We start from the raw sequence: 21,508 nt of genomic DNA, 5'->3' as shown, positions 1-21,508 counted from the left end.
AGGGGAGAGGTGGCACGAAGGGAACGTGGGGAGGCAGAGGCGACGGCTACGAAGAGAATGCCCCAAGCGTACGTAGGCTAAGGCGTACGCGGGTCAACGGCACATGCAACACCACCGTAGGTGTGCACAGCACCAGTGGTGTACGTAGCACCAGTGGCGTACGCAGCACCACCGGCGTACGCAGTACCACCGTAGGCGTGCGCAGCACCAGACCAAGGCGTACGCAGTGCCCAACGGGGACGTACGACTTAGCAATAGCCACAGCCACAGCGCACACAACAACCGGGTAAAATGGCCACATCAGCTCCACAGTATAGAGATCCGTGAAAAAGCTCAAGGCTACCAAAAGGGCCATCACTACGCTTGCACAGTAAGGGGAAAGCATACGCCAGCAAGGCACAAGATGGTGAAAGGAAGTCACGGCAACCCTAGAACAGGAAGTTATGACATAAACTACAAGGCCAGTACCTCTAATAAGCAACCAATGGCCATGCCAGGAACCGGCAGGAAAAGCCAGGACAGGGCAGCAGAAAAGGTAAACGTGGAGAATATCGCGTTTGAAGGAGTTGTTGGAAGTGAGTGCAGGAAGTGGTGGGAGAGCAATGAGGAGGACCACCATCTAAAGAGTTCACTGAAGAAAGCAGAAGTTGATAAAATCATTTTTATGCCCATCTTCAATCTAAAAGAATTTGAGCCTATATTGCGTGCCATGGTCCATGGGTATGAGCCGGACAAACATAGATCAGTAATTGACTATTTGGGACAGACAGTGGTCATTTCTTATGCACCCAAGGAATTTAGCAAGGTTTTCGGCATTCCTAGTAGCGGCAATTCAGCTATGAAATCATCAGCAAGAATGCCTACAGAAGAAAAGAAGTGGCTATTGGAACACATTTGTGGCAATACACTCACAGAAGAGCAATGGGACAGTTTATGGCAGAATAGCAATAGAAGGGGTCTGAAGAAATCCTATCTCAGCTCACCAAAGTGGAGATGCGTCAGGAATATCCTGAAGAGTAAGCTAACAGCAGTAAGCCGAGCATCTGATGTTGCAATATGGATGCTACGCCTCATGCACGAACTGAGTAATGGCAAAATTTACAATTGGGGCCGCGTCCTCTCCAGCCGGGTAAAGGAAGCCATGCTCCTCAAACACAAGACTCTATATGTGCCCCATCACCTCATTGCCCTCTTCTTGGAAGCATTGAGAACTCAAGTGGCGTTAGAAAATAGAGGAGGTTTTGTGGTCTCAAGCCGGGTGGACCCCTACAAGCCAGCCATGTATTATTGGCTACACCTGGACACTTTTACAGTAACCACAGAGACAACACCGAGGAAAAAAGCAAGGCAAGAACTGGCAGGGAGCATAGAAGATGGAGGAGAAGAAGACAACAACTTTGAGGAAGAGGTAGGGACAGGGGAAGAAGAGACATACATATCATCTCCAGAGGAAGACGAAGGAGAATTCCGTATGGAGCCAATGGGCATGGAACAGGAAGGAGGACACGTAGGAGGTCTGCGGCAGGTAGAGATAGAAAGCCGTACGAGGGGCATACCAGCTGTACCAGGATGGGGAGTAAGGAAAAAGGTACTTTTCAAACCAGCACAGATTCCCATCACGGCACAATTGGTAATTGAGGTCATAGGGACCCCATCTCAGTTAGTAGACTTGAGGAGACACAGTGCTGGGGCCCACACCCTCCATATAAACACACCCAGGGGCGTGGAAGCGGCTAGAGCTGTTGCATTGGTAGTGGCACCAATAACTGATCCGCTTGCAACCATGGAGGTAGGAAATACCGAAGGGGGAATGCACTGTGAAGAACCAAAGGGAGACATAGGAAAGGGGACCGAGGAAACAGACATGGAGACAGAAGCAGACAGCTTACTAGCGAGATTCCAGATGGACATAGAGATTCCACCTCCTTCACCATCGCTGGGGCCTGATCAGCAGGAGGAGAGCCTGAGGATTGAAGAAATCGGGAAAGGGCACAGTACGTCCTCACCAGCAGAGGGGATCCGAGAGTGGGAACCGGTTGCGCAACATTTTCTTTCTCAGTTGGAAGTAATGAGGACAGCTACGGAGAGGATGATAGAGAATTCTCGAGGATTTGATATGCCTGCTATAGTAAGAGCAACGGAAGCACTACTGGCGTTTATGACAGAAGGCTGTGAGAGGGAGTTCTCAGAGAAAATTGGGAACCATGGTTGGCCCGACACGGAAACTCCGGAGATAGTAGCAGAATGGGGAGTACCACAGATCCTTAGTGGGTATACAGGAGGTAATTAGGAAGTAAGGAGAACTCTCACTTCTATGGAACGGACTTTCCGTACTACATTCTTACAGCTCCAAAGGATCACCTGGAAAGCGAGCAAAATAGAAGGAGACCACACCTTAGCCCTACAGCGAGAGAGTGAACTGAAAGAAAGGATCCATACTATAGAGCAAGAAATGGTTCAAGAGAGAACCACGCGACTGGAAAAGGAACGGAAGTTGGCTGCCTCTGAGAAGGACCACATGGATGCACTCAGGCTTTTGAAAGCCACTCGAGAGAAGCAACTCCTTGCTGAAAGGGATCTGAAGATACTCCGGGAGCGGACCAGTACGGGAACAGGGACGTCCTCTTGTCCCTCTAAATAGATATTTCTTGTTATTTTGCTGTGGTGTTCGTCTGGAAGACGAACAAGTTTTGGGGGGGGATGATGTAAGCCAGTTAATTAGTAAATAAGGCTTTTTGTTAATGTATTAAAATAAAACAATAGTATTAAGTTATAACTACGGGGTAGTTGGTTGTCTGACGGTTGATGGCCTAACCAACCGCAAACTCTTTATATGTAAGCTTGTAGCACATTTGGAGACACATTCTAGTGAAGATTAATATGATATACATTTGTGTTACATGAATATATCTCGGTATACTGTGTCATGTGTTGTTGGTTCCATGATAGTGTTTTATTGTACTTTGGTATTATAGTTGGATCTTAGTTGGTTCCTCTAACTCTCTCCTCTCATTATCATCCCCATTTTCATAATATAAAGAGAGATTATTCAGGTTACCATCCTTAATGATTTCATCTTTTATTTCTTCTGGAGACTTAGGAGGAATAATCTTAACATTACTAGATTCCAGGGCTTCATCAATCTCAGATTTTTGCTTTTTGCTCCCTCTAGACCTTACGGATGGCTCACCTTGGATCTTTGACTTCTTTGGAGGTGGAGCATCACCGGATGGCTTCCGGACTACACGAGCATAGGTTGCAGTCTTTTTAACCTCTTAGACTTCTTCATCTGACTCAGTCTCTTCCTCTGCAACATGCTGCCTAGAAGGCTTCTCCTTCTTCCTTTTATCCACTCCACCGGTAGATACTGTTGGTTTGGGCTTTGGTGGAGGTACTGATTTATTCAAACTGGAGACAAGTGCAAACTTACTAGGCCGAGCTGCCTAGCAGATGAGGATGCCGGTTTAGATTGCGGCTTGATCACATCCTCTTCTCTCAGAATGTTCTGAGCTCTAGCCCTCTCCACGACTTCCTTATTCAGTCCCATCTTTTCTGCCACCACCTCTACTTCCTTCCGGATCTTCCTCTTCTAGGCCGGTTCGGAGAACTTCTGATGTAATCTTAAGTCCTTCTCCTTGAAAGTACCAAATCTCGCTTCATATCGATCAACCGGTTGGCTCAACAAATGTCGAGCATAGACATCAAGGGTGACTGCATCAACTACATAGCCCATTGGAAGAATCCACACCGTCCTTGGCTCAACGGCTTCCATTAAACATTGATCTTTATCAACCATAAAACAAATAGTTTGCTCATATATCTCTACAATCTCCTTGGGGATTCTTTCTCTGCTCTTCATGGAGGCTTGAAAGGTTTTGAAATAGCCCCACAAGGCGGATATTCTCATTGTGGGATCTCCTGTTCCCCACAATCCCTCCTTGATTTGCATTGCTACTGGTCTATCATAGGCCCATTGGACCTTTCCTTTTACACCGGGTATCTCATTCAAGAAGTATAAGGCCAGGCATATAAGAAGAGATCCATACTTAAAGGTGTGCTTCTTGTCTTGCTTAATTCTCTTCAAATTACTCATCAGTTCATTCAGGAGGATTGTACACAGATCATACCTCATATCATCCTTGAGCATCTGATATGCTGTATATATGGCAGTTCCGAAGACGTTGTTTTGTCTACTTGATTAATAGACTTTGTAACCAACCACCTGATGCAAACCTTACATCATGCTCCAGAATGTCGCTGATAGTCATTGCTCAATTGTCGAACTTGGAATTGATAGTGGCTATCACTGTGTTATTCGATACCTTTCTTAGGCCGGGTACTTCATCGGTTTCACTGAGGCATGTCACAACTTGAATTGCCTGTTTAGTGATCTTATGAGACCTGTCAAACCATATGAACTCATCATGGACTCGACTAAGGATAGATTGGATCCACTCTGCTTCATCGAACAATGGAAAATGGATGAACTGCGAAAAACCCTTGTCCTGAAGAACCTTATATTCTGGTTTGAGATTTCCCAAATTGTCCGCCAAATGTTTGCTATATAAGGTCAACATATCAACATTGCCAAGCTCCTCAAGATCACAATGGATGTATGCCCTAACATCCTCATTGTGAAGGACGTCGTAGGGTACCGAAGAAAATGCTCCTTCCGGATCATCTTCGACAGACTTGAAAGGATGCTTCTTGAAAATTGTTCTAGCTCTATCCTTAATTTCAAAAACCAGTGGGGTAGCAATTCCAGATATCGATGCCATTTGAATCAAGGGTTTAAAACTGATAGCTTTGTGAAACAGATAAATACCTTAATTCACAACCGGGTGGAAAAATTCACCTTCGGATCGCTGTAAGCTTGGTTTAGATCACCAGATCGCTTCACTTTGCTGTACTGCTCTATTCACTTGGTCGCATTGTGAAAAATGAACTTTTGAAGTGCCCTTTTAACCTCTGAAAACTTAATTCTGCGTTGTAATAAATGCTTCAACCGGTTACCATGATATTCATGAAATCACTTACCAGAGCCTCAAATCTTCATCCAATCTTCCAGATAACATCTGCATACATGATTTAAACTTTCTTCAACCTTCCGGAATCGGTTACAGATCTCTGAAAAAGGGGGTTCTATGAATCTGCATGAAAAACTCCCCCCAAGGCAAAAAAAAGCCCTAGTTACCAGATGAGGGTCCATCACCGGATGGAGGTGTGGAGCCATTCTGTTCATTGGAATCTTCTTTCTTAATCCACATCTTCTTATGTTGATCTCTGATTTCTTCTACTTTTGCTTTGCCTTTCTCATCTGATTTGCCTTTGTTTATTGGACCATTATTCTTGCTTCTGCAGTATTTTGCAATGTGACCAGTCTTGTTGCATGTACAGCTAACAACATTTCTCTGCACAGGTCTGAAGTTCATTTGATTTGGTCTCATCCTGCATTGGTTAGAGATATGTCCAAACATCCCACATGCATAACATCTCTTGTTCTAAAAATTGTTTATTACTGCTCTGCACATATTTGACTTGTGACCAAAATTATTGTATATGAAACATTGACTGGTAAAGGTAGGACCATTGTTTATATTGTTCATTCCATTATTCATTCTACTTCTGCATTGATTTGCCATATGACCAAATTTATTACAAGTAAAACATCTACTATTGAATTTATGAGCATTAGGCTGTCTTACCGGAGGATTCTTCTTCTTAGGCTTTGCATTGCTCTGTCCGGAACCGGAGGATTCACCTTTTTCATATCCAAGTCCTCGCATATCTTTTCCATGTCTCTGACTTTCCAGCATCTCATCAAGCCTTGCTAAGCTAGCATTTAATTTGTCTCTGTATTCATTAGCAGTAACAAATTCATCCCTTAGGGCAACAACTTGTCTTTCAAGTTTTTGTCCATCATTCCTTGATTGTGTCAACTCAAGCTTCAGCTAATCATTCTCATAGGTAAGTCTGAAGCATTCATTTGATCTGTCTTTCAGTGATTGAGTCAAACTTTCTTCATTCTTCTTCTGGTCTTCAATCTCCTTAGTCAGCTTCATCACAATGGATTGCATCTCATTCTTCAATACAACATTCTCTCTAGCAAGCTTGTCACATTCATCAACTTTGTCCTGATTCTCCATGCATTGTTCTTCCTTTTCCTTCAGTTTGTCCATCACCTCTTTTCTCTTGTCTCTTGAAGTGTTCACTTGATCTTTCAAATCCTTAATGAAGTCTTCAGCTGCATTCAAGTTTCTCTTTAAGGAACTTATTTCATTTCTTGCTGCATCAAGATCCTCAAGTGCCACACAAAGCTGTCCCTGAAAACCAAAATCCATTGATTCAATCTCTCGGACGTTCCTCAAGTGGTTAGGCTTCCTCGAAGGAACTAGGCTTTGATACCAATTGTTGGAATCAAGGATCACTAAGGAGGGGGGGGGGGTGAATTAGTGATCTACTGGCCAACAAATTTTCTGACTTACTCTCAAACCATCAGAAGCATATGCAAAAAACTAAAATGCAGAAACACAAGATAAACAACCACAAAATCATAACACTAGAATTTTTACGTGGAAACCCAAATGGGAAAAACCACAGTGGGATTTGAACCCACAATATTATTCCACTATGGCCAGTAGAAAAACAATATTGCATAAAGGGAATGGATTTGCATTCAGGCATACTGCCTAGAACTCACTGCTCAAGTACAAAGGGCTACAACTCGAAGGAAGGCTCACTGCCTTACAATTGATTATGAACTGGTTGCAACAAGTAGTGAACTGGAAAATAGCATCTGACTATGCCAAAAATCAGTTCCGGTTAAGTGCAAAATGATTTGTTGCAACTGATCTGCGTATCTGCTCTGCAACTTCTCATCGGATCAACCAAGATCAAAATGTGCACGTGAAACTGTGCTCAATCGCTCCAAAATGGTCTAACACATCACACCACACACTAAATGCATCATCCAAATCGGTCTTATATATATATATGGATCAACAAGATTAATCTCCCACAGGTCGGCTTCCAAAAGTTGCATAACACACAACATGAAACGTGTAGCTGCAAGTGGGCTTCAATCTTTTCAAAAATCTAGGTACCGGACCCAAAACACATAATCACATGCTTCCTATAGGTCTCACATAACTCCCAAACACGATTCCAACCACCGGAATTAACTTAAACAATCCAGACACACACTGCATCATCAAACATGAAGAATACTCTTCTTTGCTCCTCTACCGGATACCGGATCTTCAAATAAGTGACAGAATCAATACTGGAGGGTAGATTTGCATGATAACAGGCTTCTAATACTTAACCAATCAACCCTGCTCACAAAAACCAAAATCTGCTTCACCAAAAAAGAAAAGTGCTCTCAAACCTGTACATTGAGCTTCACTGGGCAAACTGATCATGGAAGACATACTCCAGATTACCAGTTAACCAAAACTTCATACCGGATCAAATCAACAGGCTGAGTTGCCATCAATGAAAACTCCTAAGCATCTACAATCATCAGAGACTACCAATCTTCACCGGAGCATCACCGGAACATCAAATGCCAACAACATTTACTTGTTTAAGCATGTTTGCGAACCATTCAGTTCACTGATTTTATTTGATCATTTTTTACTGCTATTAAGTTTATTTCTTTAGGCTATGAATTTTTTTTTTCCTTCAATTTGTAATGCTATTTATTTAATGTTTAAAATGGAAACAATTCAATTCAATTTTCTTGTCATTTAATTTATCTAGAAAATGGATCTGCTTTCTGTACTTTTTTGCAGCAAAATCTTAATATTCTTGCACTCTTTTTGGGCATCCACTTCTCTTGGATGCTATTTTAGGCCTGTATGTAAAAGTTATTGTCTTTGAAAGTTAAGAGGACAAAAACAACATCTAATAGAAGTGGATGCCCTACTTTGTCTTTTCTTATTTTGTCTCTCCTTCCAAGAAAACTCACAAAAGAGAGATGAAAAGTTACACCATATCTCTTCCATTTCCAAAAGGGAGATGAAAGGTCACACATGTATCTTCATTTTCAAAGGCTTTGAAACTCTATATCTATGTCCTTGATTGTGGTAGCTGACCTAAGGCGCAATTTTTATCTACTTTGCTGGTTGGATTGAGGCAAGAACAAACACTTCTAGAGCTGCACATAGTTTGGTGAAAGGGATTGAACCAATGTAAAGAAAAATTGAAACCTTATTTTCCGTTTGAGGTGGAGAAAGAAATTACGACTGTAGAGCATAAAAAAAATTAGACTGAAATTGAAAATGAAGAACCTTCTGAGATTTCTTTTGAAGAATATAAAAGTTTATTTCAAGACTTATGTATTGACGATCTCTAGAATGATCTTTTTGAAGGATTTGAGTCTCATATTGTTACCATTGGAAGAGTAATTGAAGAGCTATATGAAGCACCTGTTACAAAAGGGGAGGCTAAACATAGGTTGTTTCAAAATGAGAATGCTGATTTTGAGGATGTGGTTGCTTTCGAAACAACGATTAATAATGAACATTTACATCCCCTTAATGTAAATGTATATTCAATTTACAATTTGAAGAACATGTTATATATATATGCAATGTAATGTATTATTATTTCTTTGTTGATTCACAATATAATATTTCTGATTTTGCTTTGCTGCAGATGGAGAGAGAACATTAATGAATTTCTATGCATCTCCCACAATGTTCTATCGGTGTATATATACCAATGAAGGGGGACCGATCAAGAGATACCTTGATCAGTCATGTCCTTTGGACATGATTGACCAAGATATCCCTTGGTTGGTGCCTCTTCTTAACCGATCCTAATCGGTTTCATTTGCAAGATATCATTCGGTTGGTAATATAAACAATGTGCAATCACCGATAATGAATCGGTGGCAATGCATGATGCAACCGATTGTAATCGGTAATAAACAAGTTTGTTTTGACAGATAAACAAATGCAGTAACCGGATTATAATCGATGATAAACAATTGTGTTAAGTCCGATAACTAAATGTGTTAATCCGATTATAATCGGTGGCAATCAAAATATGTTATAGCCCGATAATCATTTCTTTATGAAGCCCGATAATCATATGCAAATCTGGACTATCAAATGATAGCCCGATAATGGATCGGGGTTACAACAAAAAATACCCCGATTCATTATCGGTACTATCAGATGATAGTAAGTACATAATTAGTTTCATAAATGAAGGAAGTTATAACAGAATTAAGGAGAGCATTTATAAATATCAGATAAAGGAATTGTAAGTTTTTGTGCCCTAGATGAGTAATCAGATTTATGTCTTTTAATTATGCCCTAGTTTGTTAATCAGATTTGTAACATTTTAGTAAACCATAATTCAGTAAACTCAGAAATGAAACAAGTAAACAAGAGACCAACACAAATACCCTGGGAAAACCTCCAAGGAGGAAAAACCCAACATTAAAGACCCACAGGTCAGATTATATATTCTCTCTTAATAGCACAAATACAATACTTAGCTTCCTTTTCAGATCTGATCTCTTTTGTATGACAGATCTGCACTTCTAAGCACTTCAAGTCTGCACCAAAAAAGGCCTATGTCCTCTTGAACAAGTTCGCACAATCCTTGTATAAATTCGCACCTTTTACTTGCAGAGCTAGTTCGCTGAATGCATGAATGATTGAATTGTATTTGCAAGATGACTTTATTTATGAGTCCTTAGCCTTTATTAAATCCAAGTCGGCCTCCTTCTTTTGGCGCCAATTTCTTAATTGTTGCATGGAGGTATAGGGCTGGGCTCAATCTTGGGGGCACGTTACCCCTTTAGGATAGGACCCAGTCCTATATGGGTTCGGATGTTGCCTTAAGGCAATCCGAACCCATCTTTGCCTAGTTACAAACAACACTCCCTCTTAACTAGGGAAGAAGAGAATACATAATCTGAACCTTTAGAGTTCCATCTAGCACACAAGCATAGAATGGATCTAGCACACAAGCATAGAATTACATCTTCCACCTAGCACACAAGCATAGGATGGTTCTAGCACACAAGCATAGAAAGTGTAATACACAAGTGGGTCTTTACATAATTACAATTTTCCATCTAGCACACAAGCAAAGAATGATCAAAGTGCTGCAAATAGAGTCATTGAGGTTGGAGCTCCCTCTCAATCAGGGTTCCGTTTTCCACAATACCAAGTCTGTCTCTGAAGTATTCGAACTTCACTCTGGATAAAGGTTTGGTAAGGATGTCCGCAACCTGTTCATCCGTGCTGATGCACTTTAGTTGAATGGCGCCTCTTTGCACCATATCCTGAATGAAGTGATAGTGCGTTTCCACATGTTTGGACCGGTCATGGAACACAGGATTTATTGACATCTTTATACAGCTTTGATTATCACAATGAATGGTGGTAGGACCACTAGCTTGACCAAATAATCCAACAAGGAGTTTGCGAAGCCACATTGCTTCTCTGGATGCAACAGATGCTGCAATGTACTCAGCTTCTGCGGTGCTCAATGCTATACGGAAGATTGCTTTCTACATGCCCAAGAGATCACTGCAGAACCCAAGTTGAAGCAGATACCCGAAGTACTTTTCCTATCCTTGACACTTCCTGCCCAATCTGAATCTGAATAGCCTTCCAAGAAGATTGAAGTGTTAAGAGAATACTTCAGCCCATAACCAATAGTGCGACGTAGGTATCTTAGGATGTGCTTGGCAGCCACCAGGTGAACAAGTTTAGGCAAGCTCATGAACTGACTGAGGGCATTCACAGCATAACAGATATCTGGCCTTGTATTGACTAGATACATTAATGATCCAATCAGCTGCCTGTACTCAGATGGATCTGCAAAATCAGAGTTAGTTGCAGAAACACTTAACTTCTTTAAGTTAGATTCCATAGGAGTATGCATGGGTTTACAATCCATCATTCTAAATCTTTTCAGAATATCAATAGTATATTTTCCTTGACTTAGAAAAATTTCATTGGATTTTTGCCATACTTCTAACCCTAGGAAGTAATGCATTAGTCCTAAATCCTTCATTTCAAATTCTGAGGCTAATTCTTTCTTACATCTTATGATTAATTTATTTTCACCAGTGAGAAATAAATCATCCACATACAAAACCAAAATAAGCATATCATCATTATAAATCTTTAAGTAAATGTTAGCATCAACATCATTCTTACGAAATCCTAAGCTTAGTAAGTACTTATCAATTCTTTCGTACCAAGCCTGAGGAGCTTGTTTGAGCCCATATAAGGCTTTCTTCAACCTGCAAACGTGAGAATCTCTTTTATGGATTACATAACCTTCTGGTTGCTCAATATAGACTTCCTCCTCAATAACACCATTGAGGAAGGTTGTCTTAATGTCCATTTGATGCAGTTCTCAACCTTTGGTTGTAGAAATAGCTATTATAGATCTAATAGAAGTATATCTAGCAACATGAGCAAAAGTTTCTTCATAATCTATTCCTTCCTTTTGAGAAAAACCACGAGCTACAAACCTAGCTTTGTATTTTTCAATACTACCATCAGCATTATGCTTAATTTTAAACAACCATTTAGAGGAAACAACAGACTTACCTTTGGGTCTGGGTACAATGGCCCAGACATCATTCTTGATGATAGACCCATACTCTTCATCCATGGCTGATTTCCAAGCATGATGGGACATAGCTTCTTCGACATTGTGAGGTTCAGACTCGATATTACACATCACAGAAATGTAGTTGGCGTGATTTTGGAATCTCTTGCTATCTTTAAAGGTTCCTCTGGGAGCAGCAAATCCTTTAGCATCTTGAATCGTGTTTCTAACCCAAAGTGGTCTCTTCTTGGAGACCACAATATCCTGAGGTATATCGGTAGAGTGCATGGGTTCTGTTGGGTCATTTTGAACTTCCTGATCCGGAAGGTCATTAGACTCCTCCTGTATCTCAGGGTTAGCATCAACTATTGAATCTTGATTTTCAATAACCATATCATTATTGTCAAATAATGAACCATTAGATCTTTTGAAAGCAATATCTTCTTCAAAAGTTACATCTCTACTTACCTCAACATACCTTTGACCTGAAATGTAGATCCCGAAGGCTTTGGAAGATTCGTTGTATCCCACTAAGATGCCTTTATTTCCAGATGGATCCAACTTGGTTCGTTTTTCTTTAGGCACATGAACATACATCAGACTCGCGAATATCCTTAAGTGGCTGATGTTAGGTTTGATTCCTGTAAAGGCTTCTTCAAGAGTTACATCCTTTAGGGCACGATGAGGACATCTATTCTGAATATAAACTGCTGTTTTGGATGCTTCCGCCCATAGAAAAGGTTGCAGGTCTTGATCATGGATCATGGCTCTTGCAGCTTCAACAATGGTCTTGTTCTTTCTTTCAGCAACTCCATTTTGCTAAGGATTGTAGGGAACACAGAACTCCCTCTTAATTCCTGCCTTAACACATAAGACATAGAAACTACCTGAGGTGTATTCACCTCCATTGTCAGACTTTAAACATTTAATTCGATTTCCTGTAGTGTTTTCAATTAAGGCTTTGAATTCTTTAAATCTGTTTAGGACTTCTTCAGACTCTTTAGATTTAAGAAAGTAGATCCATGTTTTCCTAGAGAAATCATCTATGAAGATAACATAATACAGGAAACCGCTAGGAGATGCTACAGACATAGGACCACATAAATCTGAATGAATAAGTTCTAACTTTTATTTAGCCTTACTATCGCTTTTATGAAAAGGATTCTTTACATTCTTACCCATTGCACAACCTTTACAAGCATCATCATGAGATAAACTAAGTTTAGGCATACCTTTAATCATTTTACCGAGAGTGGGAAGAGCTTGAAAGTGTAGATGTCCAAGTCTTCTATGCCATAGCTCGCATGATTCAGGGGCCTCATGAATGAGAGCTTGAATTGGATTAGCTGCAAGCTTATATAAACTATCACATCTATTTCCAATAACACGAGCAGTTTTGAAATTAGATTTCTTAGACCAAGCGAGTACTTTCCCTTCAGAAAATGCTATTTGCAAACCCTTATCTTCTAAGGCAGAAATGGAAATAAGATTTCTTTTAATACCAGGTACAAAGAGAATATCACAAAGTTGTAAGGAAATACCAGAATCTAGTTTTAAAGAGGTAGTACCAGAACCTTTTACCGAGTATCGAGCATCATCACTGATTACCACATGAAGGTTGGTGTCCTTTTCAATCAGATCTGAAAGATGCTCACGAAAACCTGAGATGTGTCTGGAGGCACCACTGTCAAGTATCCACGTATTACTGTCCGTAGGAACATTGCTGGATAGAGCAGAGATAAGAAGATAATCCTCACTTTGTTCGGCAACTTCATTTAAATTGACTTCCCTTTCCTTTGGATCATTCTGACAATCTCTGGCATAGTGACCATACTTATCACATTGGAAGCAACGAATGTGAGAGGAATCTCTTGACTTCTTCCTTGGATCATAGGAGGAGGATCTAAAATCTTTGCTTCTCTTTTCTTTCGTCCAATGTCCACCTTTCCTAGATTTAGCTAAGAGAACATGATTATCTTTGTGAGAGTTCTTGAGTTTTCCTCTTACCTCAATTCGAGATTCCTCTTCGATGCAATCAGATTGAAGACGCTCAAAGTTGGGACGATCAGCTCTTCCACCAATGCTACAAATGAATGGTTCCCATTCATCAGGTAGACCATTTAATGCAATCATAACAAGATCTTTATCCGAAATTTGGCAATCAAGAGTACTTAGCTTGTCCTTTAGTTCATTGATCTTCATGAAGTAGGCTATGATTGAGTCTTCTTCTTTCATTTTCATGTGAAGAAGCTGCTGTCTTAGAGCAAGAGCTCTGCTGAGGTTGTTGACTTCATACATCCCTTCCAAGTGTTTGATCATTTCCCTGGCAGATGCAAATTTTGATATGAAAGTGACAAGATAATTCTTGACGGATTCAATTATGATCTTCCTAGCCTTGAGGGAGTCTTTCTTGAACTGCTTCAGCTCTTCAGCATCTTCTAGAAGGGACAGCCTTTCTTCTTCCATGAATTTCAGCAGATCATTCTCTTAAAGGATCAATAGAATACGGACTTTTCAAGCAGCAAAATCAAGGGCTCCATCAAGTCTATCTTCAGCCCTCAAACCTGATATTTTAATCTGAAAACAAATAGCAGCTATATGCAACAAATAATTTACTAAAATCTGAAGTTAGTGACACCTTAGCTCTGATACCATGTAAGTTTTTGTGCCCTAGATCAGTAATCAGATTTATGTCTTTTAATTATGCCCTAGTTTGTTAATCAGATTTGTAACATTTTAGTAAACCATAATTCAGTAAACTCAGAAATGAAACAAGTAAACAAGAGACCAACACAAATACCCTGGGAAAACCTCCAAGGAGGAAAAACCTAGCATTAAAGACCCACAGGTCAGATTATATATTCTCTCTTAATAGCACAAATACAATACTTAGCTTCCTTTTCAGATCTGATCTCTTTTGTATGACAGATCTGCACTTCTAAGCACTTCAAGTCTGCACCAAAAAAGGCCTATGTCCTCTTGAACAAGTTCGCACAATCCTTGTATAAATTCGCACCTTTTACTTGCAGAGCTAGTTCGCTGAATGCATGAATGATTGAATTGTATTTGCAAGATGACTTTATTTATATGAGTCCTTAGCCTTTATTAAATCCAAGTCGGCCTCCTTCTTTTGGCGCCAATTTCTTTATTGTGGCATGGAGTATTTAGGGTGGTGTGGAGGTATAGGGCTGGGCTCAATCTTGGGGGCACGTTACCCCTTTAGGATAGGACCCAGTCCTATATGGGTTTGGATGTTGCCTTAAGGCAATCCGAACCCATCTTTGCCTAGTTACAAACAACATGAATAGTTAGAGATGTCTTATCTTGCCGAAGCTATTATGCATCAACACTTAATAATGAGAGTTTAGACATTTAGTGGATTCTGCCTATGTTAGGTATCTACCGTGATGAATTCCAAACAGAATCAATGGAGAGGACTATTGTTGATGAATGAGCTGATTTTGGCTTTAGCTCAAGTTTGTTTAATTTAGAACAAATTGAAAGTGAAGTCTTTTCAGAATTGAAGAAGTAACACATGAGCCTTTATTGTGTGATAAGCCAAGTGACTTTGCTGATTTGAATCCAAGGCATAAAGAAATGCAGGGTTTGAAGAATCAATTACTGGTTATAGAAGAGGAAGTTGTTCAAGTTTTATCAAGAGTTGATGGCACCACAAATTCATCGAAGATCTCATTTGGAAGGCCCAAGTTAAGAAGAGACAAAAGGGCATGGATGGAGGAGCCATGCACAATTGCAAACAGTTAAAAAGGCTTTGGAAACAATGAAGTCAGATTATCTGCACTTACTTTCAAATAAGGATCATGCCTTCAAGTTTGCAGAAGATACTCTTGATGCATTGGGAAGAAAAGAGAAGGAAGTTGGTGAGCTCACCATTGAGCTTAAATCCACAAAGATCTCATTAGAAAGTGTCCAAAAGACTCTCCTAGAAGCAGAAAATCAGCTTTATGTTGCCAAACAATTTAGGGAGCAAGAGAATGCAGAAAGAGCTGAGGAAATCAGACAAGTGATTGATGAACTTGATAGAATTCAAGATGATTTTGATCTAAAATATTTTACAAAGAAATCAGAAAATGAAAGTTTAGATCAGCAAGAGGATTGGTTAATGGATAAAGATGATCTTCATCTTGTTGATAACCCATTGTTTGAGATCGATGTAGAGTCATCTTTTGATAATCCACTCTTTGAGTTGGATGATGGAGCACTTCTTGTTTTGATTACACAAATGATGACAATAATAAGATATGGGATCCAGGTGTGGTATTTAGTCATGAGGTGGTACTAGTTGATTTGCTTAAAGAACCACCCAAGATCTTTGATGTAATGATGGTTGACCTTGTGGGTTGACCTCAAGGAGACTACTTTTTTGATTTAGAGGATGATGGGGTGGAGAGATATAGTGTTGAGACTTCAAGCATCACAAAATGCCCTTCAGATGAAATTCATATGATGATTAGAGTAGCGTAGCATTAGCATGGTGGAGCTACTTTTAGGGTAAGTATGTATGTCAAGGATCAACATGGATTATTGGAGACAAATGATGATAGGTATACCATGGGAGGTTATGGACCAAAAATGCAAAATTAATGCTGCTTTTACCTTTCCATATAGCCAACTTATGAGTCTATTTGTGTTCTTACAAGTGGATTGGAGGGAGATTTTAAGCAAAATTTGGAGTTCTACTAAGTTGGTGACTCTTGAAAAGGTGTTTTCAGCTACAAAAATGATCAGATTTTTCATTTTGGTTGAGGATTTTTAGAGTTGCAGCAGTTCTTTTTGGGTGATGAATTTTAAAAAATCAGATTGTAAGTTGCTGATTTCAGACTTGAACAGTTGTAGATTCATGCATTTGTAGACCATTCAGGCACTTGAAACAATCAGTTTTTGGTTACACATGAAGGGAATGAGTATTTCCAATCACCAAGTTCGGGGTTGGTTGTGAATTTAGGCACCAAATATTCATTATTTCTTACCTTCAGCTTGCATGTGGTTTGGGCAACAGATCACCGTACAATTGTGACTACCATGCCGGAGTTCAAGAGGTTAAAATTGAAAGGGATAGTAGTAATTTTTCTTGAAACTATCCAAATGGTGCAATGGAATTATAGTAATGAGAAGCCAATCTCCAAGGGGCTTGCCGATAACTTGCAAAGAATTGTTGCTTCTTGGGTAGGAAGAGTGATGGAGCTTTTCGTTGATGGCGATCCAAATCAAGCAGGAGTTACAAACCTCCTAGGTTGGTTTGGGAATCATGAATTTTTTTTGATGATCCAAGACTGCTTTGGTTGATTAAGGTTGGCAATTGCTTGAGGGCAAGCGATTCTAGAGAGGGAAGATTGTAATGTGCCCATTTTTAGCAATATTGTTTTGTGAGCTTTGGGCCAATTTTTTGAGTTTTCTCGTAAGCTTCTAGGTGTGCTAGGGAGAACTCCAAACTTCTTAGAGGATACAGGTTCTGTATTTCTGGGTTTCTATTTTTGGCATTGAGCTCCATTGGTATTATGGGTCACTATGATACTTTTAGAAGTGTTTTTGGACTCCCGGGTTGTTCAAACTTCTTGGAGAGTACGCCTTTTTTAAGTAAGTCACCCGGTTGCCCTGATCATCATACTATATCTTCAGTATCTTCCTAATGCAATCAAAGTTTTATTCTGATTCAGTTTCAGTGCTTTTTGCAACTTGGGCGAGTTATTGAATAATTAATTAAGATTTCACTAATGTGGTCTAATGTTGAGAATTAATAGGACTACTTGGTGTAATAGCTCGTGGGAAAGAAAATGAAGTGTTTTAAAAGTTAGACCCCTAGTTAAGGGGGGCCTTTGCACATGAAATGTTATTATTTCAAAAAAGGTCTTTGTCAGGGAAATAGAGTGAATTATTATATTTTTAAATTTGTTTATTCCCTCCAAAAGGAAACTAGAAAAGCATTTTATTTGAAAAGCAGCTAAAAACAAAAAATGCTTTTTCAAAAAAGTAACAAAAAAGCAGAAAGGGAAAAAACACTTTTCACAAAAGTAGTGAAAAGAAAAAGACTTTTTTTTTGAAAAAGCAACAAAAAAAAGAAAAACACCTTTTCCGAAAATAGCTCTTAAAAAGCTATATAAGGAGGATGTGGGCTCATTTGTAAGACACGCTGAAGATTTTTCATATGGTTATGCTATTGAATTGAACTTCCATCTTCTTCCTAAATTGTTTTGGGGATGAAAACCCACATTTGATTTCTAGCTTTGTATTTGGAAGACAATCCCTAGCTGGAGTTGGTATTATTTCATTCAAGAATTACCATTGTGCTTCAACAGAGTTTCACATTTTGGGGTTTCAGTATGGAGGTATTTGATGTTTTATAGTTTGGTGTTTGGAGTTTGAACCGCCCCCTTTTCCCTTGGATTTGCTAATTGTATGATGATGCTGGGTATGTCTGGCTGTTTGGCAAAAATTAAGTTGTCTTTGTTGGGCTAATAGAAGTTTGATGAATTTATTTCGTTCTCAGTGTTATGCACACATATATTGAAAGGGATAAGGGGGGGAGGGATGGGGAGGGGTTGAATCAGTATATATCAATCCTAAGCTTCAAAACATTAATGCTACCATCATGTTTTATTGAATGTAACCGATGGCTGACATATTCCTGATTACTTGGCATGCTGCAAGAATTGTGGATGCCAATTTGGTTGCTGTACTGAGTATTTTGTTCGAAGTCTACATAATCACTCTCAAGATGATGTGGAGGTATATTTGTGGGTTGGTGGTGTGATTTTGTTATAACGTGTATTGGACCCCTAGTAGAAATCATAGTTTGATTGGTTGAACCAGCTTCGTCATAGAAGTGTCTGTCTCTTTGCAAGGTGTGTTACAGTGCTGCTGGAGCATGTTTGGAGAGAGGATATGGATCTTTGAGTTCCTTAGAGCATTTGGGAGGTGCTCTCATGTACCACAGACACAAGAAGTAGCTCCATAGTTGCTGCAAGCCAGGAGGATGGCCTGTGTGTTATTTTAGATGCCTTGTTTTGTGAATCCTCCTAAATCACCAGTTAGTTCTGTGTGGGAGCGAAAAAACTGCTTCCAGGTTCAATTAGACGAAATTTATATGCAGCTGGTAAAGACAACTTGGCATCATATGTTGTTGGAAACTTTGTACATCTTGCCCTTGGTTGGAGGTGGGTTGGAGTTGATATGGTTTTTGTTGTTCAAATGGCTGCATAAATAAAAATATCACTAATTTGAAGTTATTTATCAATTTTCATTGATAAATTCAAAAACTAGCGGTAAAGGGATTGGGTTCCCCATTGACCAAGCTGATGTCATTCTACAAAATTGGATAAAATTTGGGAAAATGCTCACATCTGTAGCTAAGTGTGACATTATTCAAGCACTTGCCAATAGAGATACGAAATATCCAATGGAGAGTGTACCAAGATGACATCTTGAGAAAAAATATCTTTTATGGATATGCATCCTCTTTTCCTATGCTTCTTTCAAGAAGATGGGGCTTGCAATTCGTATCTCCTTTGACATAACATATCATACCCTTTTAGACATCTCTTTTCTTCTTTATACTGGGGTATGCATCCTTATTTTTTTCAATTGACAGTTAATTTTCATAATCCAGTTAGCTTTGCATCCTAGTATAATAGTCTTGACAGGTAATGTTCAGAGACTATCTTAGTATGGATATATTATGATATCGAACCTTCTAATGATCTCTGACCATGAAGTAAATATATGTATTTGTTCTCCTGTTTTGATGCTTGTCCCAACTGCCAAGCATTGTTTAGGCTTTCCGAATATCATAGATCAGAATATGAAAAAATGTTTAGCTAATTGAATAAAGCAAGGAGGCTTGACAAAAAGAAGTTTATCTTAAGCTCGACAGATGAAATTTGGTGATTTAAATTGAAAATCTGGGGTTGATGCTTCCTAAAATCTTTTCTTAGAGTAAACTTGGTTTATTGGTAAGTGCAAAACAGGTAGAAAAGACTAAATGGCACATTTTTCTTAGTGCTTAAAGATGATGTTGAGGAATGTGAACATGGCAAAATACAATGATAGAGCTTACTGTGCCAGGGGAAGCAGGAATAAATATAATAATCCTTATTTTCTTTGGTGGCTTATTTCCTATGAACATATGGTTGTTTCAAAGTCCTAGACTATTTGAATGGCAATGGACATCCCCATCACATAGCACAGAAGTTCTGTGGTGGTGGCGATATCTAAATTGCTATGTCTTAGTTGAAATATCTAGTGACATGCAATTTTTATTCTATGAAGTACTTAATTCAATCAGTATTAAGAGCTCGTCAGAATGGAAATTTTAAGGATTTGAATGTACATGAAAGAAACTATGCACTAAAAATTGCAGCCATTCTCCATCACAAAACCAATTGGCATACCTAATCTTTTGTTGCTTTATTTCTTGTGTTTTTGAGAAAAGGTGATGGGGATAATGTATTTCTGGATAAATTCAAAAAATATATGGTAAATGAATGAGTTTCAGAAATTTAGTTCAGGCCAGAAGTTAGCAATGCAAGTGAAAGCTTGATTGTGTGACTATAAGCAGGTTAAGGTACATCTATCCATGATTCTGGAACCGACAGACTCAAGTAGCTGATAATTTATAATTAGGAAAGTTACCCTTTACAAATCTCTGCCAGGGGCACTATAGCTAGAAAAATGGTAGGGGTAATGCTAATGAATTTAAGCTGTTGATGAATTATGATGGATCACATAAGAAAAAACCAAGAAACTTGCCCAATAGAAAACAATTCAGCTTTCTTTTGTTCTTACTAGTACAACTACCTATTTCGTAGTGATTTTCTTTGTCTTTTTACCACAGGTCCTTCATCATAATTTTTTTTCAGTAAGTGGTGATAACTTATGTATTTGAATGTTAAGGATTTCCAAGGCATTTTGTCTTTTTATGTGGTTTAAGGCAATAATTGTGCAGCCTCTTAATACACATGCATCTTACTGTTTCTGGCATGTAGGTAACCAGTGTAAGCTATCATCCAAAAGAAAGTTGTATGATCACATCCTCTGTTGATAGCACAATTCGAGTTTGGAAATGCTGATATCTGCTGATATGCCATACTTCTGATCAGTAATGGCATACTTCTCTGCATTGGTGTGGCATTTTTATCAAATCTCAAAATTGACATTCCACTATTGGTATTCTTTTATTGTTATTGGCAAAGAATCAGTTCTGTGTTGTGATATTTTTCACTTTCTTTAAGGTACATCTATCATGATTCTGGGACAAACAGAGTCAAGTAGCTGGTAGTTTATTATTAGGAAAGTTAACCCTTCACACATCTCTACCAGGGTCACCTTTTGCTATTTAAATGGTAGGTGGAATGCTAGTGAATTGGAACTGTTGATGAATTGTGATTAGATTATATAAAGACGAAAACAAACGAACATTCTTTTTGTTTATATTTGAACACCCACTTATTTTATAGTGATTTAAAAAAAAAAATCAGAGGCTCTATCACAATAATTTTTCTGTAGGTGGTGAAAACTTATGTAGTTGAATGCTAAGCATTTCCAAGGCATTTTAGTCTTTTCTATGAAGGCAAGATGTTAGGTAGTCACTTCATACATGTGCACCTTACTATTTATGCCATGTAGGTAACCAGTGTAAGCTATCATCCAAAGGAAAGTTGTACGATCACATCTTCTCGTCATAGCACAACTGAAGTTTGAAGTGTTGATATTGCTGATAAGCCATTCTTATAAAGCTATTTAAGTTTATGCTGGGCCATACTTCTCATCACTGGTGCAGTATTTGTACCAAATCTTGATATTGACATTCCATAATTGATAGTCGTATAATGTCATTGGCAAGACTCAGTTTGTGTTTGTGATATGTGATCACTTGCTTCAAATTTTGTACGTAATATCTTCTACA

The 21,508-nt window shown here is 39.0% G+C and overlaps 1 protein-coding gene across 3 annotated transcripts in view; it reads left to right on the top strand.

The window, feature by feature from the left end:
* Window positions 1-21,094, top strand: part of LOC131061516 (uncharacterized) — a 181,183-nt gene extending 160,089 nt beyond the window's left edge. For 2 of the 3 annotated variants that reach the window (XM_057995241.2, XM_057995240.2), the window contains exon 11: window positions 20,589-21,094. In XM_057995241.2, the coding sequence (XP_057851224.1) occupies window positions 20,589-20,592 (4 nt within the window). In that variant the 3' untranslated portion in view covers window positions 20,593-21,094. The remainder of the gene's footprint in view (window positions 1-20,588) is intronic. The other variant, XM_057995244.2, reaches the window with a different exon arrangement.
* The last annotated feature ends 414 nt before the right edge of the window (window positions 21,095-21,508 follow it).

Source organism: Cryptomeria japonica, chromosome 8 (assembly GCF_030272615.1).
Source record: "Cryptomeria japonica chromosome 8, Sugi_1.0, whole genome shotgun sequence".
Taxonomy (NCBI): domain Eukaryota; kingdom Viridiplantae; phylum Streptophyta; class Pinopsida; order Cupressales; family Cupressaceae; genus Cryptomeria; species Cryptomeria japonica.
Note: the sequence above shows the minus strand (reverse complement) of the source record. Positions and strands in the feature narration are given on the sequence as shown.